This window comes from Maylandia zebra, linkage group LG15 (genome assembly GCF_041146795.1).
Source record: "Maylandia zebra isolate NMK-2024a linkage group LG15, Mzebra_GT3a, whole genome shotgun sequence".
Classification (NCBI taxonomy): Eukaryota; Metazoa; Chordata; class Actinopteri; order Cichliformes; family Cichlidae; genus Maylandia; species Maylandia zebra.
Window position 1 is genome coordinate 32,994,794 of NC_135181.1, and position 27,945 is coordinate 33,022,738.

General features: G+C 37.9%; 2 protein-coding genes across 3 annotated transcripts in view; one reads left to right on the forward strand and one right to left on the reverse strand.

Annotated features, from left to right (window-relative positions):
• bach2b (BACH transcriptional regulator 2b) overlaps positions 1-27,945 on the forward strand; it is a 105,547-nt gene that overhangs the window by 23,128 nt on the left and 54,474 nt on the right. The gene's annotated exons all lie outside the window — the stretch shown is intronic.
• On the reverse strand, positions 738-2,631 carry LOC106675218 (uncharacterized). Its single transcript, XM_014409322.4, has 3 exons — positions 2,492-2,631; positions 2,030-2,346; positions 738-1,821 (listed from the first exon to the last, which is right to left on the reverse strand). Coding segments are annotated over exons 1-3 (675 nt in total). The 5' UTR covers positions 2,494-2,631; the 3' UTR covers positions 738-1,465.

Sequence of the window (27,945 nt, forward strand, 5' to 3'; positions counted from 1 at the left end):
GGTAATCCTGGGCTTTTTGTTTTGTGATTTCTTTTAACTGGGGGGTTTTTCAGGGCGGAATAACCATACAACGCGTATTACTTTAAACAGCAAGAATTGGGTGCACAAGTTTGAATTTATTTTGGATTTTCTCAAATCCAACCAGGGTCAAAGCCCCCAAATGATCCTGATATTCATGCCCATGATGAGTGTATGTAAACAACCCGAACCATATACTGTTCTTTTAGTTATGTGGCAGAAAAACAAATGAGTTCACATGGAACAGTTATGCTGACACTCATTCATTAGGAAACTGAGGCTCATTCACAATGCAGTATCTCCTTCTTTTTCTTCAAACGCATTCCCATTTAGTGTTTTAATGGTAGCATAGGTTTCTCCAAATGGTTTAGCATAATTGTATTCTGTCATTTGGGATCACTGACCATGATACTGCTTTTTCTGTTTATAGTTTTTTGTTGTTGTTTTTTTAAAGGAGTGCAGATTTGTGTCTTACTTGAATGGGAAAACAACTTTAACTCATCTGGATGAGATGATGAGTAAAAGCTGAGGCAGATGCTTCCATAGTCAGAATCTGAATTGCTTCGGGGGCATATTAATCTGTACACTTGTAGTCAGAGGTTTACGTACACCCTGACATGTATTTATTGGTTTTACCCATTTCTTTGAACTGTTCTCTCTCCAGGATGGAATGATTATAGAGCGTACATCTTTAATGGCAGCAAGAATCGGGAGGACAGATTTGAATTGATATTTTTCATTTTATATTTTTTTAACAGTTCAAAGAAATCATTAAAAGCCTCAAATCACCATAACATTCATGTCCATGATGAGTGTACGTAAACTTCTAATCACAACTGACAGCCACGTCTACCTACCAGAGCTGTGGTACACAATCAAATACAAGCTTAAAAGCCAGTCAGCAGCAGCACTACAAGAGCTTTCTGAGAGAACAACCTCGTATGACTGGGGCTGTTAAAATGCTTCTGTTAGGGGACAAGAGTTGTGTACCTTCGCTTCTTCATCTGTAAACACCAGAGGTGGAAAGAGTACTCAAAATTTGTACTCAAGTACAAGTACTGTTACACTGGTTAAATTGTACTCAATTACAAGTAAAAGTACTGGTGTTAAAAAAATACTTGAGTAAAAGTACAAAGTACTGTTCTCAAAAACTACTCAGAGTATTAATTACTTTTTAACAGACTGATGTTTTATTCTGTTGTCAATAGCAGGCATTCAACTCAATTCACCAGTATAAATATTTATGTTCAAAGCACATTTTTCAGATGAACAAGGCATAGAAAGGTAACTTGTTTTGTAAATAAATGTAGATATAAAAGGAGGAATTTTGTTTGTTAAAACAATGACAAAAATGTTTCTGAACATGCGTAGAACCATTTAAACTTTTCCCCATACACTGAACAACAGGCAGGTAAGTGTCTTAAACTCTTAGCATTTCTTTCACACTTTACTTTCTGAACCTTTTGTTCAGTTTCAGCAAGAGCTGGTTTTCTAAATTAACAGAGGCAATCCGACTTCGTTTGGCAGTGAAGAGTAGACCAGCACAGCTAAAAAGTCGTTCACACGCAGCAGAAGCAGGCAGAGCTGTGTTCAGTTTAAGAGAGAGGTTTTTGATGGCTGAGAAGGAGTGCAGCAGCTCCATGGTGTCTGTGGCACAAGCAAGATAACCATGAAGCTCAACTGCACTTTGCAGCCTTCTGGAGATTGGTCTGGAGAAGAATTCATCTTCATCAGATGACTCTCTTTGCTGATCCTCACTCTCATGCTCTGTCGTTTCAAGATGTTGTTTGATGTATGTCAAGGCTGTAATTGCAAGTAGGTAACACAATTTTGTTATTTAAATTTCAGTGATTATTCCTGAACACAAATTTAAAATCGGCAAATTCTCAAAAAGGATTGTTTAGTATTCAGGACAGACCATCAATAACTTACAATGTATTAGGTGAAATACTCACTTAAGCATGTGTTCAAATGTAAAAATACACAAAAATGGGATCACATGAATCCTTACCAGCCTCTATTACATCTGCTCTGTCAGTCCAGGAAGTCTTGAACTTGGGTAAGAGGACTGCAGCTGCAGCCAACTCTGGATCCTCCATCATCGCTCCAAAATGCTTTTGAAGGCCATTTTGCAGGGCTCTGATGAGTGGCACGCATGTCTTGCTTGATGTCTCCAGCCTGCTAAGTTTGGACAGTAGTTGTTGGATTACTGGCAGGAGCCATCCCATAAAGGAAGTGGACTCAGACTGAAGGATGTTTGAAGCTTTCACCAGTGGCTTCATGGTGGTACAGTACTCCCTTAGGAATGCAACTTCTGCAGGACTCAACCTGTAAGACACAACAACAAAACCCACCATGACTATAATAGGGATCTTCTGATTTAATATTAAGAGTCTGCTCACGTTTTTAACCATCCATTAAGGAAAATTCACAAAATTTGCAACCATATTGGTAGGTGTCCAATTTTACTCACATTTTCACCTTGAACTCCTCACAAATGCTCCTGGTGGCATCTTCCCCCTTCTCATCAATGGCAAGGTAGGTTGAATTCCATCGTGTTGCATTGGGACGAATGATCTGTAGCTCACACTTGTCCTCTACCACTTCATTAGCCAAATGAGATCAGCCAGTTTTGTTCCAAATGGCCTGGCATTTTGCAAAGGTTGCACGGGAGAGCCTCTTGTAGGTGTCATTCATGCTCTCTGCTAGGGCAGCATCAGATGTTGCCACAAGGTTTAGCAGGTGACATGCACATCGCTGATGAGGCGGAAGTTGATACTCCAAACCAGAGTCTTCATCAAGAATTGCACTTGCCTCATGGTAGTCAATATGGTCAGTCAGGTCAAGAGTTTCTGGGTCTGCTTCATCTTCAGCTTCATCTGCATCATTTTGTGCCCCAAACATGTGGAAGGCCTTGACAAAGTTGGATCCACTATCAGTTGTGGTTCTTACAACTTTGCCTCTAATCTTGTATTGGCAATGGATATCATCAAGCGCGCCAGCAAGCATGTCAAATGTGTGAGACCCTCTCAATCTTTTGCATGCTAGTGCTGCAGATCTTCTTTCCAGGGACTCTTCCTCTATCCAATGGCATGTGACTCCAAGGTAACTTTTCTGATGAGCTGACCAACAATCAGTAGTGGTAGCAACAAATTTGACTTTATCCAATGCTGCAACCAAAGTCATCTTCATGTGATCAGCAGCTTCACAGATTCTGGCACGGACAGTGGGTCTGGAGATGACTTTGGCTTGAGGTTGTAATGTGGTAACCAATTCTTTGAAAGATGGCTGTTCTACCACTGCAAATGGCTGTAGACCCTCACATATGAAATTGATGACAAGCTTGTCAACAGTTGCTTGTGGAACATGTTTGTTTGCAGCTCTCAACATCAGGTCTGGTAACTTGGCTTGTGTATTTGCTGAGAGCTTGTTTGGTGTGGCTGTGGTCTTTCGCTGTCGAGATGTTGATGCCACAGTGATATTGTACTGCTCAATCTTCGATGGATGTTTCCTCTGTAGAGATAAATATTATCATACGTCAGGTTCATACATTACTTCATAACATCACTGTGATTAACACTAAAGGAAAACACATTTTTAAAACATTATTCAACTAGACTTGAGCTAATCTTTGATTGTTGAGCATAGTATAAAAGAGTGGTGAATTGGTCAAATTTTGCAGATATATTGCTGTATTTATTTACAAGTGTAAACCAATTTTGAACGATCATTGCAAAAAACATGAATTTCTGTATACATTCTAAGTTCTGTAATATGTATACTATCTGTAAAAAGAGTATCGACCAATGTATCAGTATCTAAATTTTTAACTCCTTTTTATCAGTATCACCCTAAAGTTTTCAGTATTAGTCAGGTCCTAAAAATACTAAGAGAGCAAAATATGTGTATATAGCAAATCTAATTTAAGAAAAGGGATCACATACACAAAAATGCTGCCCATACAGCTAACAAATAAAAACAATCCACATTATGTTCTTTAAAAAAATATATCATATTGGGAAACATATAACCCTACTGATTAAGAGCCACGTCACTATGATAGACCTATATCAGGCCAATGATACTGATCAACTGATCCATCAATCGGGCTCTGGTACATGTCAGCTGAGAGCTGGAAGATTAATTTGAGATGCAGCTCAGCACTGTGTTCAAGTTTGTTTGTTTTTTTGTTTTTTTAAATAGGCCAGCTGATTGTAGGCCTGTGAGTTTTAAATGACTACAAGTTTAATTTATTGTAATGACGGTGGTTATCCAAATAATAAGCTAAAACATTCCTACGAATTGTAGCTCAATTATGCATGCACACACAAGCACATTAGCTAGCTCCGTCTTATTTTAATATCAGGCTAACCAATGGCGGTGACAATATCTTAGCCAAACTAGTAACCTTAAAACACATGAAAAATAAGAAAGCAATATCATACACGTATAGTTGTAAAACCTCTTACCTCAATGTGTTTTTTTAGATTAGATGCTGAAGTCTTGTAAGCTGAAATGACTGTAGAGGTCAAACAAAGTTTGCACTGCATCTGGACGCTGTCTCCTTTTCTCCCTCTGTACACGAAAAATTCCTCCAGGTATGGCCACGGGCACGCGTCCGCCGTCTTTTCTACGTCGTTTTCATGGTTGACAGTGTTATCCTCTGTCTCCATTTTGGCTTCTTTGTCTCCAAATCTTCCGTCTATAAAGTAGTTTATACTCCACCATTTAGCACCTCCAGACACCTGTGCCTGCTGCTGCAGCGGAGTTTATTCTTTGCTTACGTCTTAAATTGGCACGGTCTCGATTGACCGCGCCAATTTAAGACGTAAGCAAAGACGTAAGCGTTATTGGCTGCAAAAATGCAGACGAAAGGTTTGAATATTAATTCAAATTGTGGGCGTACTCAGTAGTGACTTTTGATTTTATAAGTAGCGAAGTAGATTACATGGTGTAAGTTGTACTCAAGTATGAGTAAAATTACAAACTTGAAAAATTACTCGTAAAAGTACAAGTACCCAAAAAAATGTACTTAATTACAGTAACGTGAGTATTTGTAATTCGTTACTTCCACCCCTGGTAAACACACAAAAAGTGAATGAGCTACGCAGCAGCTGCCCCACCCCCTTTCCCTGCTGGCAGCAGGGTCTGGAAATGTTGACATACAGAGCAGCCCCAGAAACCCCAGGAATCCCCCCGAGAAGACGCTGGGAAGGAGGGTGAGGTGGAGCCTTGGAATGCAGTTGGAAGAGTCAGTCACTTATTTACTAGCTGAACTCGGTGAACCCTGCCTGAGTCAGCCACTTCCACCCTGGCCAGTCTGTCCCACCTCTCCCTCCTACTTTCTTCTCTGTTTTGTTTGTTAACCTAATGCTCCTGATTTTCCCACCCCCCAACAACAACACGCCCCTTAATGACAAATGCTTTTGGCTCCTCACTGGGAGTCCTATTTGGAGGTGCTTCAAGCAGCCTAATCATGCCCTCACCTGACCCCTGTCACCCTGTTGCTCTCCCTCAGGCTGCAGAGGTTCAGGTCACAATCCCATGATGAGTAATAAAACTAATGTCAGCAGGAGTGTGAGTCAAGCAGTAGTGCGTGGACTACAGCCAGGGTACAGGAAGTACCACTCGCACTTGAGCTCCATGAAAAATATTATTTAGCTTTCAGGGAATCTGACCTCACCCCTTCCTCCAAGTGTTTTCAAACAGGTTCATGTGCACAATAGACTTTTTGGCTAAAAGTCCATATATGTATATATGAATTTTTTTTTTTTAAATAAAATGAAGTAATCCTTGTCTTTAGACACAGAGAAGCATCACATCATAGGAGGAGATGTTATGATTTATTGTTGACCACTGATCTAGTGAGAGAACAATAATTAACAGTATTACAGACAGGATCTTCTTGTAAAATGTAAATTTCTGCAGGAATTCCTGTTTATTATTCCTACTGACAGATAAAATCCCCTTTTAAGTAAGTTTATTTATATAGCGCTTTTCACTTTTCGGTGCTTTTCAGACATACAGTCACAAATTGCTGAACAAAAAAGCATGTTTAAAAACAGAATAAAAAAACATAACTATAACACACACACACAGAGAGATACACAGGCCCACACAACTTTAGTAATTCATTAAATTAAAAAAAAAAAAAAACAAGTACGATAGTGGGCACAAAACAAATTTCTCTTTTTAACTGTTTACATAAGATGTAAAAGGCACAGTAAAGATGGTCTATAAAGATAATCAAAGTTAACAGCAATGTAAAGTGAACTTTGCTGGTGTGAAACTTGGGGGCACTCAAACATTAGGAGTTATATTAGAACAAAGGAAAAATGCTGATTGAATACATAATGCATATGCAATAAATGAGGGACCCATACTATCTCAGAGACTCGTAACTGACCAGCAAATCTTCCACCTGCTGTATAAAACAAATGTTTAGGATTTTTTGAAGTTAGTATTAAAACAGTAAGTGGCTTTAGAAGTTCTCCCACAAAAGTTGTCCACTTGAGAAGATTATGTTGGTTTGGACGTCTCAACTTGAAAATATAATATATTAGCTGAGTGTCTGGTCATGGGAAAAAGTGACATTACTAGCCTTTATATTAATGCTAACATTGTTGTTCTAACATGAAAACAGAAATATTTCTGGGAGTTATGTCAGGAGGTTAATTTCTGAAGCAATCCATGCTAGGAACTCTGCTGTGTCATTTTTCACAACATCATCTTCATTTTTTTCCATAGTGTGCTTTTTCTGTCTGTCTGGAAGTAGAAGAGTACGAGGAATTCTGAAAAACAAAAAGTGTTCAGATTTGATAGACAGATAGATCGGTAGATTGGCCTCTGGCCTCACCGGGCCCAGGTGTGTCTGAGCCCAGATGTTTACCACCCCAGAGAAATGGGCTTTAAGCTTGTCCAGCTGTTATCAGTCAGAAAAAGCTTGTGGAGCTGAGCTGATGGGAAAGATATGCACACATGGAATACACTATCCACACAAATGCTATCAAAGTTTACCCATAGGACCTTCTCCCTAATTCTCAGATAAATGTCATGAGCTGAGGGAATATCTAGATTTCAATCAAGCTGTTTGCTGAGACTTTAGCAGAGCAGTTGATTTTGCGTTATATCAAATTTAGCAAGCTAGTTCATTATCTAACACTAGCTTGGATTACAAACAAAGTATGCTGAATATTGTACGGCAGAAAAACTTTTTACTTCTATAACTTATTCCAAGATGTGATGTTGTATTACTGTACACCAGGTTTTTCTTCTGCTTATGATATCGTGCTGATTTTTGTGGCTACTCAGTACTACGTGTTTCCCCTAAATCATTATTAAACGCTGTGATTTTACACTGTGGCACAGAGGAGCTAGAAAAGACGCTACCTAAAATGATCAGTCCAAATCATCCTGCAAGCAAGTGAGCCTTTTGTTTCTCTTACTTTTTTGTTTTGACTTTCCACATCCCAGCAGAAAGTAGGTCACAGACGGTCCGAGGTGAAGTATGAGGCAGCAGTTTGCAGGCCGGCGCCTGTCGAGGCAGATCAGGAAGCTTGTTGCAGAGGAGACGTTAAACACACAAGTTCCTGTTTGACATCTGTTTCCATCAAACCTTGTAGACCAGTATTTAAACCCCAACCCCTCTTTCAGAGGCCTCTTTTACCTAGCCCCTTCTCCCAAGTAGGTTTGTCAGTTGAACTGCTCTGTGAGCCCTTTCCTACCCTCCCTTCCTCTAAAACCAAAAAGGATTGTGATGACGTGTCTGATGTTGATTCTGTGCCCAGAAAAACGAATTCTTGAGCGATAAAATCATGAAAGACTGGTTCTTACGCAGGCACCCCTACTAGACTGCAGACCACCTTCGGGGATGTAAATAGTGAGCCAGGTGTATATGGTATTTGAGGAGACGAGACAACACATTCTGACGTTTCAAAATTAAAATTGCTCAAAAAGTGCAGTTTAAATGGAAACTTGATCTGGAAGAGAAAACTGCTTGAGGAATTCTCCAAACAAGCCAACGTCACAGTAGCAAAGTTTGGGGCTGGAGCTCAGAGATGGCTCCTGTTAGTTCTTACATCATGAAGAAACTCATTGTGAATTCTCATTGAAGGTCCATGATGAGTGTATTCAAACCTCCAGTCCTTTTCCATGAGTTCCTGCTGCAACACACCAGAATACAATTAGTAGGTCATTAGCAAGACTCCGTAGAACGTGGCTGCATGCTAGGGACGATCTGATATCCTCGTGTCTGTGTTTTTCCCTCGTCATCATATATAATGTTGTTCCAGGTTCAACATTGCAAGTGACCAATCACCTTCTCCTGACGTCATCCGCGACCTTGAAAAAAAACAAACGCCTACTTAACTTGCGAGAAGAGAAACCGCCTCTGTAAGGACAATATGTATAATGCTTACCGTTTATTAAAGGAAAGTATCCTGAAATGCAAAGTATTTAAGTTCCTGGATTGGCACAGAAGCGGTTTCTCTTCTCACAAGTGAAGTCGATTTTTTTAAGGGGGTATTTTTCAAAGGCAAAAAAGGGGGACGTCACAACAATGTGATTGGTCACTTGCAATGTTGAACCTGGAACAACATTTATTATGTTGATGTGGGAACAACACCGACACGAGGATATCAGATCATCCGCATGCTGAGGTGGCAATTCAGCCATTTGATTCATGATACAGCAGCACATTTATAAAGTGAATGAACAAGTACTTTTCCAAATACTTGCATTTCTTTAAATTGACTCGAGTAGGGTTAGGGTTGCCACCTCAGCATGCAGTCAGGTGTGTTGCAGCAGGGACACATGTTGTAAAAGTTTCAGGATGCTGGCCCTCGAGGACTGCAGTTCGACACCACCGCCCTAGATTGTCTTTGAGTGAGTGACAGAGTCCAGGCAGAGAGCCAGCTGAGTGGAGGAGCTGGGGAATAGTTACCCCATGTCACAGGTTCTAGAATCTAAGCTCCACAATCCAATGAACATGGCTCTTGATTTGACTTTATGTTACACTACAAAACATCTCTCATAAAATAACATTCCCTCTATTAAAACATGACATTTTGTTCTCCACTTTCTGGTTAAAATAAAATCCAGAAATTGCCACTAGAAGGACAATTTGCAGAAAACCTTGTTGTCTATCAATACATCCTTTCACCAAATACCATAGAGTTAGATGAAAGCATCATTCTGCCCACATCCCTCCTCAGCACAGACAGATATCCTGCAGTCAGGCATGTGATACAGACTGATTTTTTTTTAAATAGGTTAAACCCCTGTACATTTTCCTGTGTGGAAACAATGATTGGTAGTAGGCGCAGCCTACATTTCCACTGATTTTTTTAGGGGTTGAAGCATCACAGTGGGTGAATCACATTTTCCACTTACTGTAAATCTTCTGGCAACTCACTGTTCTCTGTGAGTAATTTGCAAGCCGTTAGAATGTTTTGCACAAACTTATATTTCTCAAGTCAACATCAAATCTGACAGAAGCAGTAACATGTCAATATTGTTATCAAGGGGTTTACTCTAAAATCCATGATGCAGACTGAGAGCAACTGCTTTCTGAGCTGCAAGTTGTGTCTCCTTAATGATTGCTTTGCAGCAAAACCAATTCAGCTAAGAGGGATGAAAAGCTTTTACTTACTCTTTGTGATTGCACACTTTAGAATCTCAGCTCTATCAGTGTGGTGCTGATCAATGTGGGGTGTGAGAAGGGAGGCTGGGTTACAGCATTTTTTGTTTTTTGCAGATTATGTGGGAGTCAGTGGGATGTCAATGGAAAAAAAGAAGAGAAAGAACTGTGTGTTTTGTTGCTTCCCAGCACTCCAGGCTGAGATCAGACTAATCAATAGCAGGGATAATGTTGAGATGAGTAGTATGACATCAATACTTGGTTCAGAGACCTATTGTGCTGCTCTGCAGCCCAGCCTGTGCTGAGTAAACAGTAGCTCCCTGGGGAGAAAGAAACTCATTGATAGGTCCCTTCAGCTGCATTGCCAGTGTGCATTGTTGAGCATCCCATACGAGTAATTTACTTCTTTCCCCTGAAACTCTATCATAAGGTTCAGGCTTTGGATTTTTGGTAAAATATCTAGAGGAAGATTTGACGGATTGTGGTTATTGGTGATGGATGGGATTAGATGAAGGGTGGAGCCGATACCCTGTTAACCCTTTGACATCTAAGTTTTCATCAGCCATGTCCCCAACATAGATACTGTAGATAAATTCACTCACTTTGAACCAATACTCTGAGTATCAGTGCTCAATTTGTTGATCCCTGTGTCTGTGAAAGACCTCTGTTTGACACTGTTTTGCAAATTATCTGCATTATAATAACTTAGGATTTGTCTCTTCTGCTAAGGGGCCAGTGTTTTGGCAGCAAACAGAATAGTTTGATCAAAGTTCTTACATCTTTGGAAACAAAACATAATTAATTGGTGCTAGAATAATAATAGCAAAATATGCCAGTCAGCAAATGAGACACCAACTATGAAAAAAATTCCTCTAGGTGTACCTTGTTAAAATGCAAAGCCAAGGGTCCCATTCAAGCAAATACATGTAACAACTTGAGACTTCAAGCTTTATATTATTGTTAGTATTTTAACACTGCCAATAACAAACATGTTAGCATGTTAACGTTAGCATTTCACTCAATTACAGCCACAAGTTGCTAGCATTGCTTCTCATTCTTATAACTTTTTAATGTTTTATATTCTTTAACATTGTTGTTATCATTACTCAAGAAGTAGCGTATTAAATAATACTCATTGCTTTCTTAAAAGTAATGCATTACTTAATTACTCACCAGAGACAGTTCCTTGGCAGTTCATTACGCATTACATTACATTACGTTCTCCTTGCAGTATAAGATGAGCTGAAGCGCATTGTCACATAATTACCAGGTAAAAATATAAACCTGAGGCTACAGTCCCACACGCCAACACAAATCCCTATCCTAATGAGGACTCACATACGAGCTTTGTTTTTGTTTTTATGCATGAACACAAAACTGACAACAATAAGAAAAGATTAAACATCAAGGCAGTTGCCATAGTGATCCTACCGGTAGAAACAGAGGCTACAAGTCTGACTTCTCATCGCTGCTTTTGTTACCTGTTGAAGATCAGGCTCTGGCTGCTGGGCCAGGGGTTGGCATGAACTCAGCTTTAAAATCACTCTGGGTTCTTGGCTAGCTTTCTGTTAACATGCTGTCTATGCAGATGATTGCAAAGAGCCTAAATTCTGGTAGCAGTATTGATTGATTGGTAATTTATTTCAACATGTGAACAATATACAAGTACATTTAGAAAAGAAATAAGAGAGAAAAAAAATACTATACAAATTACATACAAAAAACCATTCTGATTAATTTACATGTTGAAAGGGAGTGGGAAGAAGTATACACTTATTTAATCCCACCCCTTTGCCATAAATTATCAGTGAATATTTAGTCAGCTTCCTTACTGATATAATTTGTAATAAAAATAGTGAACAGATTTCTGATATACTATATACTATAATATCACATCATGAATATTTTGTTTGTTTGTTTGTTTTTAAATAGAGACATTCACTTAATTTAAATATTTTCCTTTTCTTTATAGATCGAGAAGATCATATTTTTATAACTCTTTTTGAACAGTTTTATGTTTGGACATTGCTTTAATTCCATATTCAGTTTGTTCCATAGTTTCACTCCATGAACAGAAACACAAAAGCCTTTTCTTGTAGTACGTACCTTCATTGTTTTGAAGTTACAAAAACCCCTTAAATTATAACTTCCTTCTTTCAAAAAAAACATACTCTGAATATTACCTGGCAGTTCTTTATTTTTTGCTTTGAATAGAATTTGTGCTGTTTGGAATTTCACTATATCGTCAATTTTCAATATTTCAGACTGCAAAAATAGTGAGTTTGTATGTTCCCTATAACCTGCATTGTGGATGATTCGAATTGCTTTTTTTTTGAAGAGTAAAAAGTGAATGTAATGTGGTTTTATAGTTATTGCCCCAGACCTCTGCACAATAGCTTAAGTATGGTGAAACCAGTGAACAGTAGAGAATATGAAGTGATGTTCTGTCGAATACCTGTTTTGCCTTGTTTAGTACTGCAATGCTTCGTGATACTTTGGAATGAATATATCTTACGTGAGCTCTCCAGTTAAGTTTTTCATCTATTATTACCCCCAGAAATTTATTTTCACTGACTCTTTCAATATCAACACCATTTATTTGAATCTTTGCATTTGTATTTAAACTACTATTTCCAAATAACATCAGTTTAGATTTATTCAAATTTAATGATAATTTGTTTTTATCAAGCCAGAACTTCACTTTACTTATTTCATTAGTCATATCCTCCAATAAATTCTGCAGATCATCACCAGAGCAAAAAATGTTTGTATCGTCAGCAAAGAGAACCATTTTTAATACTTTGGACACTTTACAGATGTCGTTAATGTACAAGTTGAAGAATTTTGGACCCAAAACTGACCCTTGGGGTACACCACAAGCAATGTCCATACATAAAGAGCAACCACCATTTATTTTCACAAACTGCTTTCTGTCACTTAAATAACTCCGGACCCAATCTAAAACTACCCCTCTGACACCATAACGTTCCAGTTTTCTTATTAATATATCATGATCTATAGTGTCAAATGCCTTTGTCAAGTCTATGAATAACCCAGCCACATATTGCTTTTTGTCTATGGAATTTGTGATGTATTCTATTGACTCTAATAGTGCCGATGATGTTGATCTGCTTGATCTGAATCCGTAGTGACTCTCAGTGAGTAGTTTATGTTTATCTATAAATTTTTCCAGTCTGTTTTTAAACAGTTTTTCAAGAACTTTTGAGAATTGAGGTAGTAAAGAGACAGGCCTGTAGTTTGTGAAATGGTGTTTGTTTCCAGATTTGTATAGAGATATAACTTTTGCTATTTTCATTCTGTCTGGAAATCGACCAGTTTGAAATGATAAATTACAGATGTATGTAAATGGTTTTATAATAGCCTCAATGACTCTTTTAACCACTATCATATCAATATCATTACAATCCAAAGATTTGTGATTTTTACATTTTTTGACAATTTCAAGAACTTCATTTTCATCAACGGCTGTGAGAAACATAGAATATGGATTTCTGTCAATCAGTGTATCGGGTTTTTCCTGTGCTTTCCCAGGATGAGTGATTGTTCTTGCTAAATTTGGTCCAGCAGTTACAAAGAATTCATTGAGACTATTTGCCACAACATCCATATTGTATTCTTCATGGTCATTACAAATGAAATACTTGGGATAGTTCTTTTGTCCAGTCCCACATTTTATAACACTGTTCAGGATTTCCCATAATCTTTTATTATTATTTCTATTTATATCTAATTGCTTCTTATAGTATTCCTTTTTACTAAATCTAAGTATATTAGTTAACCTATTTTTATATCTTTTGTATCTGATTTCAGCATCTTTAGTTCTCGTTCTTAAGAACTCTCTGTATAGAGCATTTTTCTTTATACATGCATTTTGCAGACCTTTTGTTATCCATGGACAGTCCATATATTTCTGTTTCCTACTATATTGCTTTATTGGACAGTTGGTATTGTACAGTAATGTAAATATTCTAAGGAATTTATTATAAGCACTATTAACGTCCTGTTCCTGATATACGTCACCCCAGTTTTCCTTCAATAAATCTTTTTTAAATGCATTCATTCTTTCTTCTGTTCTTACTCGTCTGTACTCTTTTTTACTGTCCATTTTATTGATCTTGTAATTCCTATCATAGATTGTAAAAATTGGAAGATGGTCACTTATGTCGTTAATCAGGAGTCCACTTACAGTCTTATTTTCAATGTCATTTGTAAAAATGTTGTCTATGAGAGTTGCACAATGTGATGTAATCCTGGTAGGTCTAGTAATTTTAGGGAATAGGTTCATACAGTGCATTGTGTTTATAAATTCCTCAGTGGTTTTATGTTTATTTGGGTTTAGTATAATCTGGTTGTTTCTGTCATCGATGCAGTTTCCAGTTTACCGTTGTGCTCTTGTCCATTTGTGCAAAAAAGTCATGTCCTTATCTCCGCTCCTGTACCACACCACCATTTTCGTCCTCTTGTACATGAACTGAAAGCGAGTGCCAAGCTTAGCTATAGACAACTTTTACCTTTGTGATGTAAGTAAGGACATAATTGTAACCATAATGTAATTACCAATCACGTTACTGTGATACTTAAAAGTGTAATGTCACTACAGTTATGCGCTACTTTGTGTTGCCCCCAACAATGCTCTTTAACAAAATTAACAAAACAAACAAAACACATTTTAAACTCGTTTATAAAGCAAAGTTTCTACCACATTTAGAGAATATACAAATCTATATCTGGTAAAGCTAATCTTTAAGTATAGAGACGAACAACAGCTCCTAGCTCTGAATTTTGCACTGCAATTCAGTTAAAATAGCAAAGGTGTAAGTGATTTTGAAATCTAATCAAACACAAAAGGAATTCTCAAGTGACGTGTCAGTAGGACAGACAGACATGAGTCAAAGCCTGCTTCCATCCCCCCTCAAAGCATGCCTCGCCCTCTCAGCGGAGTGAGGATACCGAATGTACTCGGTGGAGCTTTGAAGTGGGGCTGCTCTGCTAAGCCTCTCAATTCAGCACTTAGCACTTAACAATGCACATTTCTTTCATCTGCAAAGCCAATTAATTTATGGCATAGAGTAGAATTTCAAAGAGCGGTTGCGCACAGGGCCATATATATTTTGCAGATTTTTCACAAGAGAGTGATTTAGGATTAGCATCAGACAATGCATCTTCTTTGTATCTGCAGATTTGCTCAATTAAACTATAGATGGTTGTAAACTCTCCATTTTTCTATCCCACTGTACAACATGTCTAATTTGTATTTGTCTTTTGTTGCATTATGCAACATTCATTAGTGAAGAATGAAAATGACCAGTCAACAGATTGCAAGTTTTTGTCTCGTCACTGGAGTTATTTATTGTATCTAGAGACAAACAGTCCCTAACAATCATTCATGCAGTTCTGAGATGTACTATTAAGATTGTGGAACATTTTCTGACTCATTCCTGGCTTCCTCCTTCATATTGTGACTCAGAGGCACAGGGTGAAAAAAACATTTCAGACACTAGAGCATTCTTTGTGCGTGTGTGTGTGTGTCCGTGTGTTTGTGCGTGTGTGTGTGTGTGTGTGTGTTCCGCTATTTGTGTGCACTCTTTTCAGCATTCTGATCCTCGGAATTTCACAAGACATGTAATAGAGGATATAAAATCTGGTTAGTTTACAGAATAATCTAACTGGCTGAGGAATGCAGAGTTTCAGCAACTTCATTCTCCCCAAGATATATTTCTGAATGTACCTAATCCCCTTGCTGTAAGAACAACCATAGAGCTCACTTTATATTTAAATACAGCAAATGCATTTAAATCTATGTATGACTGAGGGAACATGTCAGCTGTCACCTAAAGAAAACGGGTGTAAAGCCATTCACATGGCTGGAAATCACCTCAGGTACATTTATAAAGTCATTTATACAATATTAAATATTTGATATAGTCTCCAAATACAGTAAATTGGCTTCAAGAGTTAATATGTCAATTTATGTACTGTAGTATTGATACTGTAAATACCACGATTTGGACATATCCAAATAAATATTTGTTAGTGCTAATGTTTAATGTTTAACACCTAATTAGGCGTTAAACATTAGCACCTAGTGTTAATTTACTATCATAAACACCCAATTAGGCGTTTATGATAGTAAATTGTTCAATGCCATGTAAAATGAAAAGAAACAAAAAGTGATTTGCAACATTATGATAAAAATCAGCTCTATCATATTTGTTTTTGTTATGACCTTCTCTTTTGAACTGCATGTGTGTTCCTTATTTGCGATAAACCAATTTTATTTTAGGAAATGTACATTTATTTCCCAAAGTTGTTGAACCCAGCTGATTTGCATTGGAAATGGACAAAAATTTGACTACACTTGTGTAAGTACAGTACAAGAATGACCTGGAAGGCTTTTTTTTCCAGTGACTAAGTTTAATTGATTTGTTAATTTTATCTCTTTCATGCAAACCTAGAGATTTGATTGCACTGGCTGCTCCTGCAGTGCAGTAGGGATGTCTTGCATGGGTGTAGAAATGTCTTCAAACTGCACTGTGCTATTTGTGTGGGAATGGGGAAGTGAAATAAAGTCCAAACGAACTAATCTTCCACTGCCACAGCTTCCACCTCCTTCAGAGCAGTGTGAATGTGTGTTTCTCTGTGTGTTAGAATGGTAGGCGATATATGTCATATGGCAACCCTGGTGCTTTGTGAGTTTTATGAGTCAACTTTAAGGCCCTCCCCTGCCTCCCAGCCCTACCACCTCGCAATAAAGTGTTTGTTGTGACTTGACACAAAGGACGTGAAAGACTTCAGAATAATCTGATGTAAAATGTATTAAAGTTATAGAGTGAGGGAAGGGGAGTTTGCTCAAGGAAACAGAAACAGAAATGGACATTTTGTAATTTTTATGATAGTTTTATTTTAAAATACAAAGACAAAATATTGACCAAAAGTACAGGGGAAAAAATATTGCGTAAAAGTTATAAATTGATTCACACGTCATTGACTGAAATAAGCATTTGATCCCCTGCAACCCACATGGGCTCTGTACCCATGTGGGTTGCAGATTACAATCAATCATTGAACCAACCTATGGGCTCAAAATGTGGTCATAAATATTTTGTACTGGTAAAAAAAGATTTGTATGTGTAAAAAAGATTTGTGTGTGCGTAAAAAAGATTTGTATGTGTAAAAAGAATTTGTGTGTGCGTAAAAAAGATTTGTATGTGTAAAAAAGATTTGTGTGTGGACTTAGAAAAAAGACCCCTGCAAGTTACAAGTACGGATTTTTGACCCTATTTTTCTTCCCTTCATCTGATAGGTCAATGTCATGTCAATCACAAATGTAACAATCCAATCAGAGAACAGATGGGTTTGGCTGTCGAGGGGTGCTTTTTTTGAACTGCAGGTCTTTGAAAGGAATAAATGCCCTTTTACATGCCAACCCAGCGTTTTCCTTCATCACCACGAAGAAAAACAGTCTGTGGTCGTCCGAGTTTGGTGATTTTTATGTCACAGGTCTACATGTTTAATACAGGGACTTCCACAGCCTTTTCAACAGCGCTGCGGACCGCGGGGTGGGGGCGGGCAGTGTTTTGGAAATGACAGTCTTCATTACAAAGCTTTCTTCGTTATGAATTAGCATACATGTTTTTATTGAACATTTGCAGAACTAGCAAAAAAAACAAAGTCTTGTAGAGGACATAAAGTCAGAGATAGAAAAGACATGGAGCAGGTGCATCTAGTACAGGTAGAGCTGCTGCAAAAACCCACAGAGCCCAGCAGCCAGCATAACAAATTCTGGATCCTTTGCTTTTAGTTAGCAGTTAGCATTAGCAGCACATCCTGCGTCCGATGTGAAAGGACTTTTATGCTGCGCACTGTGACTCACAGCAATGGTCCTGGGTCAGCCCTGACTTTGTGTTAAACTAATCCTAAAGTAATAATGTTATTTCTAACCACTGATATACCACAACTTTTTCCTTTCAACAGCTACTGAAAGTTAGGGGACCTAGCTACTATCGGATATTTATATAGCGATCCTCCAGCTTCAAACGGTATCACCCTTCAAGGACCTGCAGTTCAAAAAAGCGCCCCTCCGACAGCCAAACCCATCTGCTCTCTGATTGGATTGTTACATTTGTGATTGACATGACATTGACCAATCAGATGAAGGGAAGAAAAATAGGGTCAAAAATCCGTACTTGTAACTTGCAGGGGCTTTTTTTCTAACACAAATCTTTTTTACACATACAAATCTTTTTTACGCACACACAAATCTTTTTTACAAGTACAAAATATTTATGACCACATTTTGAGCCCATACCAACCAACCAGTCAGAAAAGTCACTCTACAACCAATGACAATTCTTTAATGGGATACAGCATATAGAATACCTTTTAACTTGGAATTCTTGCTAACAACAGTTAATAAAACATGTTTTAACTGTCATCCTAGACTGAGCAAAAAATACATTATCAGTGGATTGCCCTATCAAATAGAAGAAAATTCTAGAGTTTTCAGATTTCACTCCAACTATAATTGAGAAAATATGAGTTAAAAATGTTCATATTTTTTTTCCAAGACCTAATCTATCAGCCTTTTCAAGACACACGGTCCTGGAGTGTCTGATAATCCAGGTTAACATTCCAGTTAAAATATACTTTAAAGCATTAAAATGTAAATGTTTTCACACGTAAACATAATTATAGCAAAACTTAAAAATACAACAGAATATGTATTGTCTACATATATATATACACAGAGGTGGGACCAAGTCATTGTTTTGCAAGTCTCAAGTAAGTCTCAAGTCTTTATCCTCAAGTCTCAAGTCAAGTCTTAAGTAATGTCAGGCAAGTCAGAGTCGAGTCTCAAGTCACTGGTGTAAAAGTCCGAGTAAAGTCACAAGTCTGAAATTTTGAATTTCAAGTCCTTTCGAGTCTTTAAAAAAAAAACAAAAAAACCCCGAAAAAAGCATGTTGCAGTTATATGCTAAATGTAAATCTTAGACCATGTAATTTTTAAATCTGTGTTTTTCTCAACACATGACAAAATAGTGAACTTAGAAAATATACACAAATTGTGAAATTGCACCTCTTTAAAATGCAGCTCAATTAAACCTAGCTCCAAGAATAATTTTCACCGACAGTTCTGAGATAAGCTGCATGTTATTCTTGGATGCGGTTGTAGGACCGGCTTTAAAATCGCATGACAAAAATATCATACATATTAAAAAAAACTGCATCACCAACGTAGCCTGGACAACATTTGCTAGTTAGATGAAGTCAGCTATCTCATCTTAGCATATTTATATGCATATTTATAATTATACGGTTCTTGGAGTGAGTGCATACACTCATGAAGTTTAGTAACTTCAGGTCACTGCAACAAGCCCAGGTACAGTTTACCGCCGGATGGGTACAGGACCTTGAAATGCACCGTGTAGAACGAAAGACCATCGTACCTATCATAAGTTTACCAGTCTCACAAATTGTCTTCATAAATACACATTCGTTAACCGTTTATTAATAGGACCTTTGAGCTCAAGGGTAATTAATTAGTAGTGGAAATAATTTCTGGTACCCATCACAGAAATGTAGCAGTGACAATAATACTGTATGCTGTAATCGTACTGGGCAGTTAGTGATACAAAAAACCTGTTTTATCCTGTGAATAAAAGTATATGTTTTTGTCAATGTACCATAATAACAGAAGCGAAACGCAATATTGTGTCAGGACAATTCACTATTTATGCACAATAAATAAAGGAGCATAGCGCGACAATTTCTGTTCAGCGCCAGACTTCCTTGTAACCTATATCACCAATTATGTTATGAAAATGACGTATTAACTACTAAAAAACACTGACCTTCGTGTAAATGCTTGGAGCAGACTAACCTGTGAGCTGGAGTGTTCTGGGACGTTATATTTGATCTTTGAATGGCTGCAATCCAGGCCATCCATCGCCTGTTTGTCACTTCGGAAACATGGCTTGAACAATTTCTCTTCAACGACGTAATCCGATAACAACCGATCTCTTTACCCGTCGGCTTCCCGTGGCTGTCATGCGACCGGCTATTGCAGTTAATAATACAAAAGCTTCTTGACATTTTTGTGTTTCTTTTTATCGCTGTGTGACTGATTTCAATTGAAAGCCTGCGTGCGCTAGTACCTCTTGCCACGAGTTCCCAGAATCCTTTGCGGTTTATCCCTGAATGACGTCACATTTTCAATCTCTATATAATATGCATGTTAAATTTTATATTTGGGGTGAAATATCAAGTCTTTTCAAGTAAACCGGTTCAAGTCCAATTCAAGTCCCAAGTCATTGGTGTAAAAGTCCAAGTCAAGTCACAAGTCTTAGAACATTTTTTCAAGTCAAGTCTAAAGTCATAAAATTAATGACTCGAGTCTGACTCGAGTCCAAGTCATGTGACTCGAGTCCACACCTCTGTATATACATACATATACATATACATATATATATATATATATATATATATATATATATATATATATATATATATATATAGATAGATAGATAGATAGATAGATAGATACACACACACTAAGGAATTCCCTCAGCCAAGTATAAACATAATGCAGTGACTGCTATAGGTAGGTAAGCAGGAATCAGGCACAAGTTATCATATTTAATCCAGGAGTAGTCATGTTCATGTTGAATTTTTGTAGCATCATGACTTGCTCTCAAAGTGGGTGGAAGTAGCATTTTTTTAAGTATTTTATATATGAAGCTACAATTTCATGTGTCAAAACTTATAAATAATTTAACTTATGTAATATAACATTTTTTGACAAATCTGAGATTTTCAAGCAAAGCATGTTCTAAATATTTGATGATTTAAGATGGAATGTTCCAGCTATTGTTGAGGTCACATTAGCACTTCCCTCAAATAACCTGAAGTCAGTGGAGGTCTGTTGAATAGACTCTGAGTCACTCAGGGCTGTTACTCTGACAGGTATAGTCTGGAGGGGTGTGGAAAATTCCTCAAAAAGCAAGTGAGGAACTGCTAAACTATGTGAGCAGTAAACTTTGCTCACACATTCATCCTTGAAAAACAACAGTACAACACTCGTATCTTTGGAGTTTCATTGTAAGGAAATTTTAAATGGTTATGTCCTTTCAGACCATACCCAGCAGATTAATGTTCCTGACAGTGAATGATGACACTGACTAATTAGGGATAAAACTGGATGCTAATAAAAGTTTGTACAGTCTATATCTGATCATAGATAAATAGTTACAATTACAGAGGAGAAAATGTGCTTCATATAGTTTGTGCAAAGCAGGAGAGGCATTTCTACAAGTTGCACAAGCAAATTAATGACGCCATCAGACACTGGAAGAGTTGGAATCACCGACTGAGTGCAGAATCTCTTCAACAAACAGTTTGGTTTTGTAATTTTCAAGTGGCACCTTGCCGTAAAGTGTGCTGCACAAACCAATGAATGACCTCTTTCGAGTTCCAGTGAAACTTGAGCTGCCTTCTTTCTTCTGACCTGCTCATCCACCCAAAAAAGGGTAGATCATTAGTGTAGATGTCTGTTTTGGTAGTGGCCTGCAGATGCATTAAAGTACTTTTTGGTCTGGACTGGTGTAGGGACTCCTAGGCTGAAAAAGGTTAAAGGGAACACCGGCTATTAAGACATGTTTGCGCTAAAATATGTACTGTGCTTTCAATAACACATATGTGGTATTAAAATACGCCAAATGTTTTCCTTTTAAGCACATTTTATATAAAACCGATTTACCAGTAGGCCACCATTGTTATTTACTTCTCAATGCACTCTGGGTAGTGACGTCATACGGTTGCACCGCATCCAGTTCACAGTTAGCAGCGCACTGGAAATGGCTTCTGTTCAACCTTTCCAGTTTGAACCAGAGTAATCCGAGAGAGAGAATGAAAATAGTCAATCAGTACTTAGTTTAGATGAAGATGAAAACAATCCGTCACACGAGGATGCGAGAGTCAGGGAAAACTACTGGTATCTATGCGGCTACTGCTTGCCAATGGCAACGACGACTGAGAAGGTTTGTTGTAAAGCACCAAAACTTTTTGAAGCCGTATGTCTTAATCCAGATGTTCTTTGGGCAGCCCTTGTTAGCCTCCATGACCGGTATCCAGTCTTTAAGTGATAACATTATGAATCCTGCTTCTGGGCCCAAAGTGTTCTGCATTTAATAAGACTTTTGTGTTTTTAACATGTTTTAATGCTTTGTATCTTGTTCGATTTAATCTCAACAAGCCCCTAAAAACAGTCAGTGATCACTGTTGGCTTCTCATGGTTTTTATTACCGCGAATCATTTTAAAGCTCAGTTTTTAAACCCTTATGATGTAACTACAGCCATGCAGCAGTATATTAATGACTAACCTTGTATTGTGGATGGATTATCTCGGTGGTTCTCCTGACTGACGTTTGGTCCGTTTACAGCATCCTGCCATGCGATTGCATTTGCCCCTAATGTGGGGACGCTCACATTAACTTTTATCGAGTGGAAAAAGTCCTCCGTTCGTTAGCATTCGTCCTCCAGCTTTATTGTTTATGTTATGCTAGCATAGCTTGTCGCACTAGCGGTCACGTAGCGCATCATTATATACCAGCTAGCCCAACTTCAGTAACCCTACAAACGTTGCTGCTGTTTACTTTCCTGTCGTCATTTATGTTGGAAGTGATAGCAGAGCTGTACGTTTTAATTTGTTTAATAAATCTCTCAGTCAGAACATGGTATATTATATTTAGATGGAAGCAAATGAGGTAACTCCCTGCTAACTTCTAACTCAGTTAAATGTCAAAAATTCAGTTTTCATGGATGCCTGGATGTTAAACTTAATTGTTACACCTGGCAGAGCAGGCACACTGATCATTTTATTACAAATGAACACATTTAGACAGTTTTTCAACTCTCAGTAATGCTGCAGTGATCATTTGACTTTTGCAGCGGAGTTTGGGCCCAGACATGGCTAATAACGTCAAACTCAAAGACCGGATAGTGCTGGTCTACCAAGTCGTAACCAGGTCACTAATAGGCAAGTTAATTAATACGGTTGCTACACTATAAAAACAAAACCGGTTATCTGAACGAAAGCACCTATACTGCCGACAACCAAAACACGTCATCGTCCCAGAATGCATTGTGTGCGAAAAAACATGGCCACTCCCACGGCTCCAAAATAGTTTTAAACAACAAAGATTTAATGAATAACAAATAAAATTTGTAGTTATTCTCAAGTATGTAGTGGAGATCATTTGTAACATATTTAGAGTAACTTAGTAGTAGTCGGGGTTCCCTTTAAGAGTTGACTGATGACATCACTAGTTTACATTTCAATCATTGTGCCTCAAGGCATCAGTAGTCAGTAGTATTTAAGTTTTTTACTGGATGGTTTCGACTGCCTCCATCTATCACAAATACATTTAAAATGAGAGAAAATGAAACAGTTGTAAACCTTATACAGTCTGCACTCTCCATTACAAACACTGCTACTCTTCCCAGTTACTTATTGTTCAGAATCATGGTTTATATCCCAGAAATTATCTCGGGTTCCACAATAAGGCTGACATCTGGCAGTTCATAAGTAGGTCTATATGATGCAAAGGGTCTTTTTCTTGAATAAAAGCAGCAGTGCAAAAACGATGACAGGTCAGTTACAAACCCAGTCTACATATTTGTGTTTATTTTTGCTGTTTGGCCAAGCCTGAGTGATTATAAATCTATTGAAGGATTAGGCAGCTAAAAATAGCCTTTACTATAGGGGTCTTAGTGCACAGTTCAACCTATAAACAAATAAATGGCAATTTCTGCACAGCCCTGTCTGCCAGCTTTTTAGGGAGTAATTTGCGGTGTGGAGAGAGGCTGACCTCAGTCAGGAAACAGCAGCAGAATAAAGAAGGGCCATTTAGCCCCATTTGGAGCTTAAGAGTGGCCTTCTCACAGGCCATGGACACTGTGGCTACATGGACACTATGGCTACACAGCCACAGACAGGCTAAAACGATTAAGACGGTCGAGCAGAGATGTGCATCAATCATGCCTTCCAAGAACTGTGTGCCACTAGAAAAGCTAACCTCCTCCCGCAGACTGTGGTCCAACATGTCATTTTAGCCAGCGCTGTCTCTCATCCACAAATAGCAGCAGCTTGCGTCTGCATTTTCTTCCCCAGAGGTTCAACGGGGCTGATCTGGGAGGAAAGCTTTCCTACTCCATCAATCAGTGTAGTGTTTGCTCTGCACTTGACTTGAGGCTGAGTGGGAGTGGCAGCAGAAGGTGACCTTTAAGATGGAGGACAGTACGTTTCAGTATTTGTGAGTGACCACTGAGAAACAGAATAGTCTTAAGAGATTTAAGTGTAAAGCTGGTGGACTTAATGTGTAATGTGTGTCATTTAATGTGAATTTAAATCATGAATCATTTAACCCAGAACTGTCTCAGACTGAAAAAGCACCAATATAACACAATATTGCACAAATCAGCCACAGCACATCTGCACAGAAGCCACAAATGCCAGCTAGCTAGCTTTGTGGGTTTCATAATACTATAGGATGTTAGCTTAAAAGCTGCACATTCTAAAGGGGGAAACAACTCCTCCAGTACTGGACACTACATTGAACTGAATATGTTTAAGCCCTTATCTCTTAAAAGAAGACAACAAAAATATGTGAACACACTTGAAATCATCCTCACTATCATTTGTGGCAGCGCACACTGCAATACTTTAAACACCACAAACACCAGAATTCCTACCAGAGCTCTTTGGTGATGTTTTACAAACCTTATATATTTTGGAAAATAGCACCTCATACACTGGTTGAAAGCATACAAAGCAATGCAGTTCTATGTATTTTTAGCTAGAATAGTTAATAAGGACGACAAATCTCCCAGCAGATGGCCCCGCCCCTCCCTGAGCCTGGTTCTGCCGGAGGTTTCTTCCTATTAAAAGGGAGTTTTTCCTTCCCACTGTCACCAAAGTGCTTGCTCATAGGGGGTCATATAATTGTTGGGTTTTTCTCTGTATGTATTATCGTAGGGTCTACTTTACAATATAAAGCACTTCGAGGCGACTGTTGTTGTGATTTGGCGCTGTATAAATAAAACTGAATTGAATTGAAATTGAAATGATTGTTAAAGTTAATTGAAGCTAACTTTAGCTGGCTACCTATTTTAGAGCCATTGGTCATTAGTTTAGAAACACTATAGTCACCATTCCAACAATGCAAAATGCTATATAGTATGGCATTAATATTATATATACATTAATTATATTAATATCAAAGTGAAAGGAATATTTACAGCCAGAAAAGTAAGTGTTTTCTCGTATCAGGAGATATTTCTTTTATTATATAGTTTTGTGTTTGTTTTTATAGGGATGTGTTGACAGGTGGAGATGTGAACTCAAAGCTTGACATGATATTCATCAGTCAGCCTTGCTGCTCTCAGCTATAAAACTAACACTAACAAATGACATAGCACTGGCTTATTTACCCTCACAAGCTGCAGAGTCATTGGGGCTGTATGGGTGCATTATGTTATACTGGAGAACAAAAGTGCATCATATATAAAATTACAGCAGAAGATGATCAATGTGTGAAAACACACAGCTCTGCAGTTTCCTCTGGATGTGGTTCTTTCAACAAATTATTGGATTAGTAATTTCAAGCCATGATGGAAAAATCAATCACACTTATTGTGCAACCTATATGCCATCAGCCCCTGTGCTGTGGACAGAGCGTACACTGTTGTAGTGAACTCAAGTGCTGCCCAAGCGATATACCTGCCTGCTTTTGCAGCCTGTGATTCTTCTTGAACTTGTTACAAAGCCCTGTTTAATGAAACAGAAATTCATAGTTATAGAGATTAAAACAGATCTTTGCAGAGCAAAGACTATAACCAAGTTATCTAGCCTGCTGCTGCTTCTATAAGGCCACATACAGTGCATCCCAAAACTCACACATCACTTGTTCCAGGTTTTGTCATTTTACATCCTTATCCCAAAATGGATTAAAAAATTCTACACAATACCCCATAATGACAAAGTGAAATCCTTGCAAATTTAGTTTTTTAAAAACTAGAAAATATGACATGTATTTAAGTATTCGCAACCTTTGCCATGAAACTTAAAACTGAGGTCAGACGCTTCCTGTTTCCTTTGTTCATCTGTCAGATATTACAACAACTTGTTGTCCACCTGTGGAAAATTCAATGACTTGACACACATCTGTCTTTGTAAGGGCTCAAACAAAGCTTTCAATATGTCATTTCATATAAACAAAATTAGAAACAAAAACTGTGTCAGCTGAAATCACACAGTAGTCTGTTACTTTCTAATAATTTGTGTGGTTCATTAATTCATAATTAATTCATAATTATTTGTATAGATTGTTTCAGATAATAGATTGTGATTACGTTGACATTTTTTCAATGTCTTATCAAAGAGGCTTTTTTTTATTGAATGCTATGCGATTGTATGAAAAAGTGTACAGTAGCAGTCAGTTTTCTATACCCACACTGTGTACTAACATAATGTGAAAGTGCACAGCAAATATTAGCAGTCAGATTGCTACAGTTTGCTTGAACAGATTGCTCTAATGGCGCCATGACACAGCTGGACCACCTCTGTGCAGATAAATCACAGGTTTGGTACCAACACACTAATTGCTCTGGAACGGGTGTATGACTGAGGCCACTGCTTTACCTCCTGTTTGTTATGAAAGATCTGAAATGTGCAAATGTCTCTATCAAACAGACAACATCACAGGCACAACTGCACAAACACGGGCTATGTTTATTTCCATGATTTAGAGATATATCTATAACTCAGTGTTGCCAATATCTCCCTTTTTCATTTCATAACCAAATGATGAAAACCAAATAACACCTCAAACATCACACACACGCACAGTAGGCTGGAGATACAGTTCCTCCAGCCTATGACTATTTCCACTGTGACTTGTGGTGCTTGGTTGTGCAAAGGGGTCTAATCAATAAGCACTGCTTTCTCTTCTCAGTATGAGTCATCGATACTGCTGCCCAAAAGCCACTAAACCGCACTCTGTGTCACATCTGCGCACACTTCAAACCATAACCTTTCAGTCTGTGCCATAGCATTAGATGTGAGGGAATTGGGACTTGAGTTGGCGTATTTTGACAGTTCTGGCTGAACTATGTTACACCTCTGCACTTGCCTAAATGCATATATATATATATATATAGATGGATATACTGTATTGTTAGTGGTATCTACTAGTTTTTACTTGGTATGCACAGGCTAAAGTAGTACAGTGCTAGATTTTGAGTCATTCTGCAACAGCATCACTTTACAGTCATGTTTAGAGATGCCTTAGCTTAACTCGTTCAAATCAGCTGACTAATGATTGCTTTGTGTGAAACCTGCAATATCTTGCATATGTTTGAGACAGCCAAGCATCACTGATTGCTGTGAAATATGATCAGCGGTTACAGAAACCACAGATACATGCTGCATATGAAGACTGAGAAAAGTATACTTTCGCAGCACTATAGTGGCTGTGAGCGCTACAGTCTGATTGATACTATAATATATTACAATGCATTTGCACTCAGTGCAGTGGCATCAATATCACAGTATGTTTTCTGACAGACTACTATCAGCACATGGTGATTACTCAGGCGGAGTCGTGTTAACATTTAAAAGTGAAAACAAAAAGGAAAAGCACTAGTGAGTGCGTCAAGAGTTTCCCACAGAGGTATTTACACGTATTTTTTATCACAGCCAAGTATCCAGTTTTTTTCATTTTCATATAACACTGAAAAGATCCAGTGTAAAAAGTACATTTCCATACAACAAAGCATTATTTTATAAATTTTAGGGAAAAAATTTTTTTTCTTCTACTTTTTATACTACTCACAAATACATTTGTAATAAATCTTTTCTTTTAAGTTCTTGTTTTCCCACTGCAGCTGCTTTTCAGAGCACCAAGAATATGGGGGAGTTGCTATGCTAAACAATGATCGAATCCTAAACTTAATCAAGTAGTTTAGTGAATCCAGGATCTATCCAAAAGGTACCATTTCCTTTTGTTCAAGAAAATGAATTCCAATTCCATTTTTCATGACTCGTGTGATTAAAAAAATCTAAAATCAACATCAGAGATGGAAACGCAAAGGTAAAGGAAACGCAATATATCGGTCTGCACACAGCCCACTAAAGAAAATCAAAGAAGTCAACTTTCAGACGTGCGTCCAGGAACCTATTTATCACCATAAGTATTAGAAAAAGTAGCTAGTTT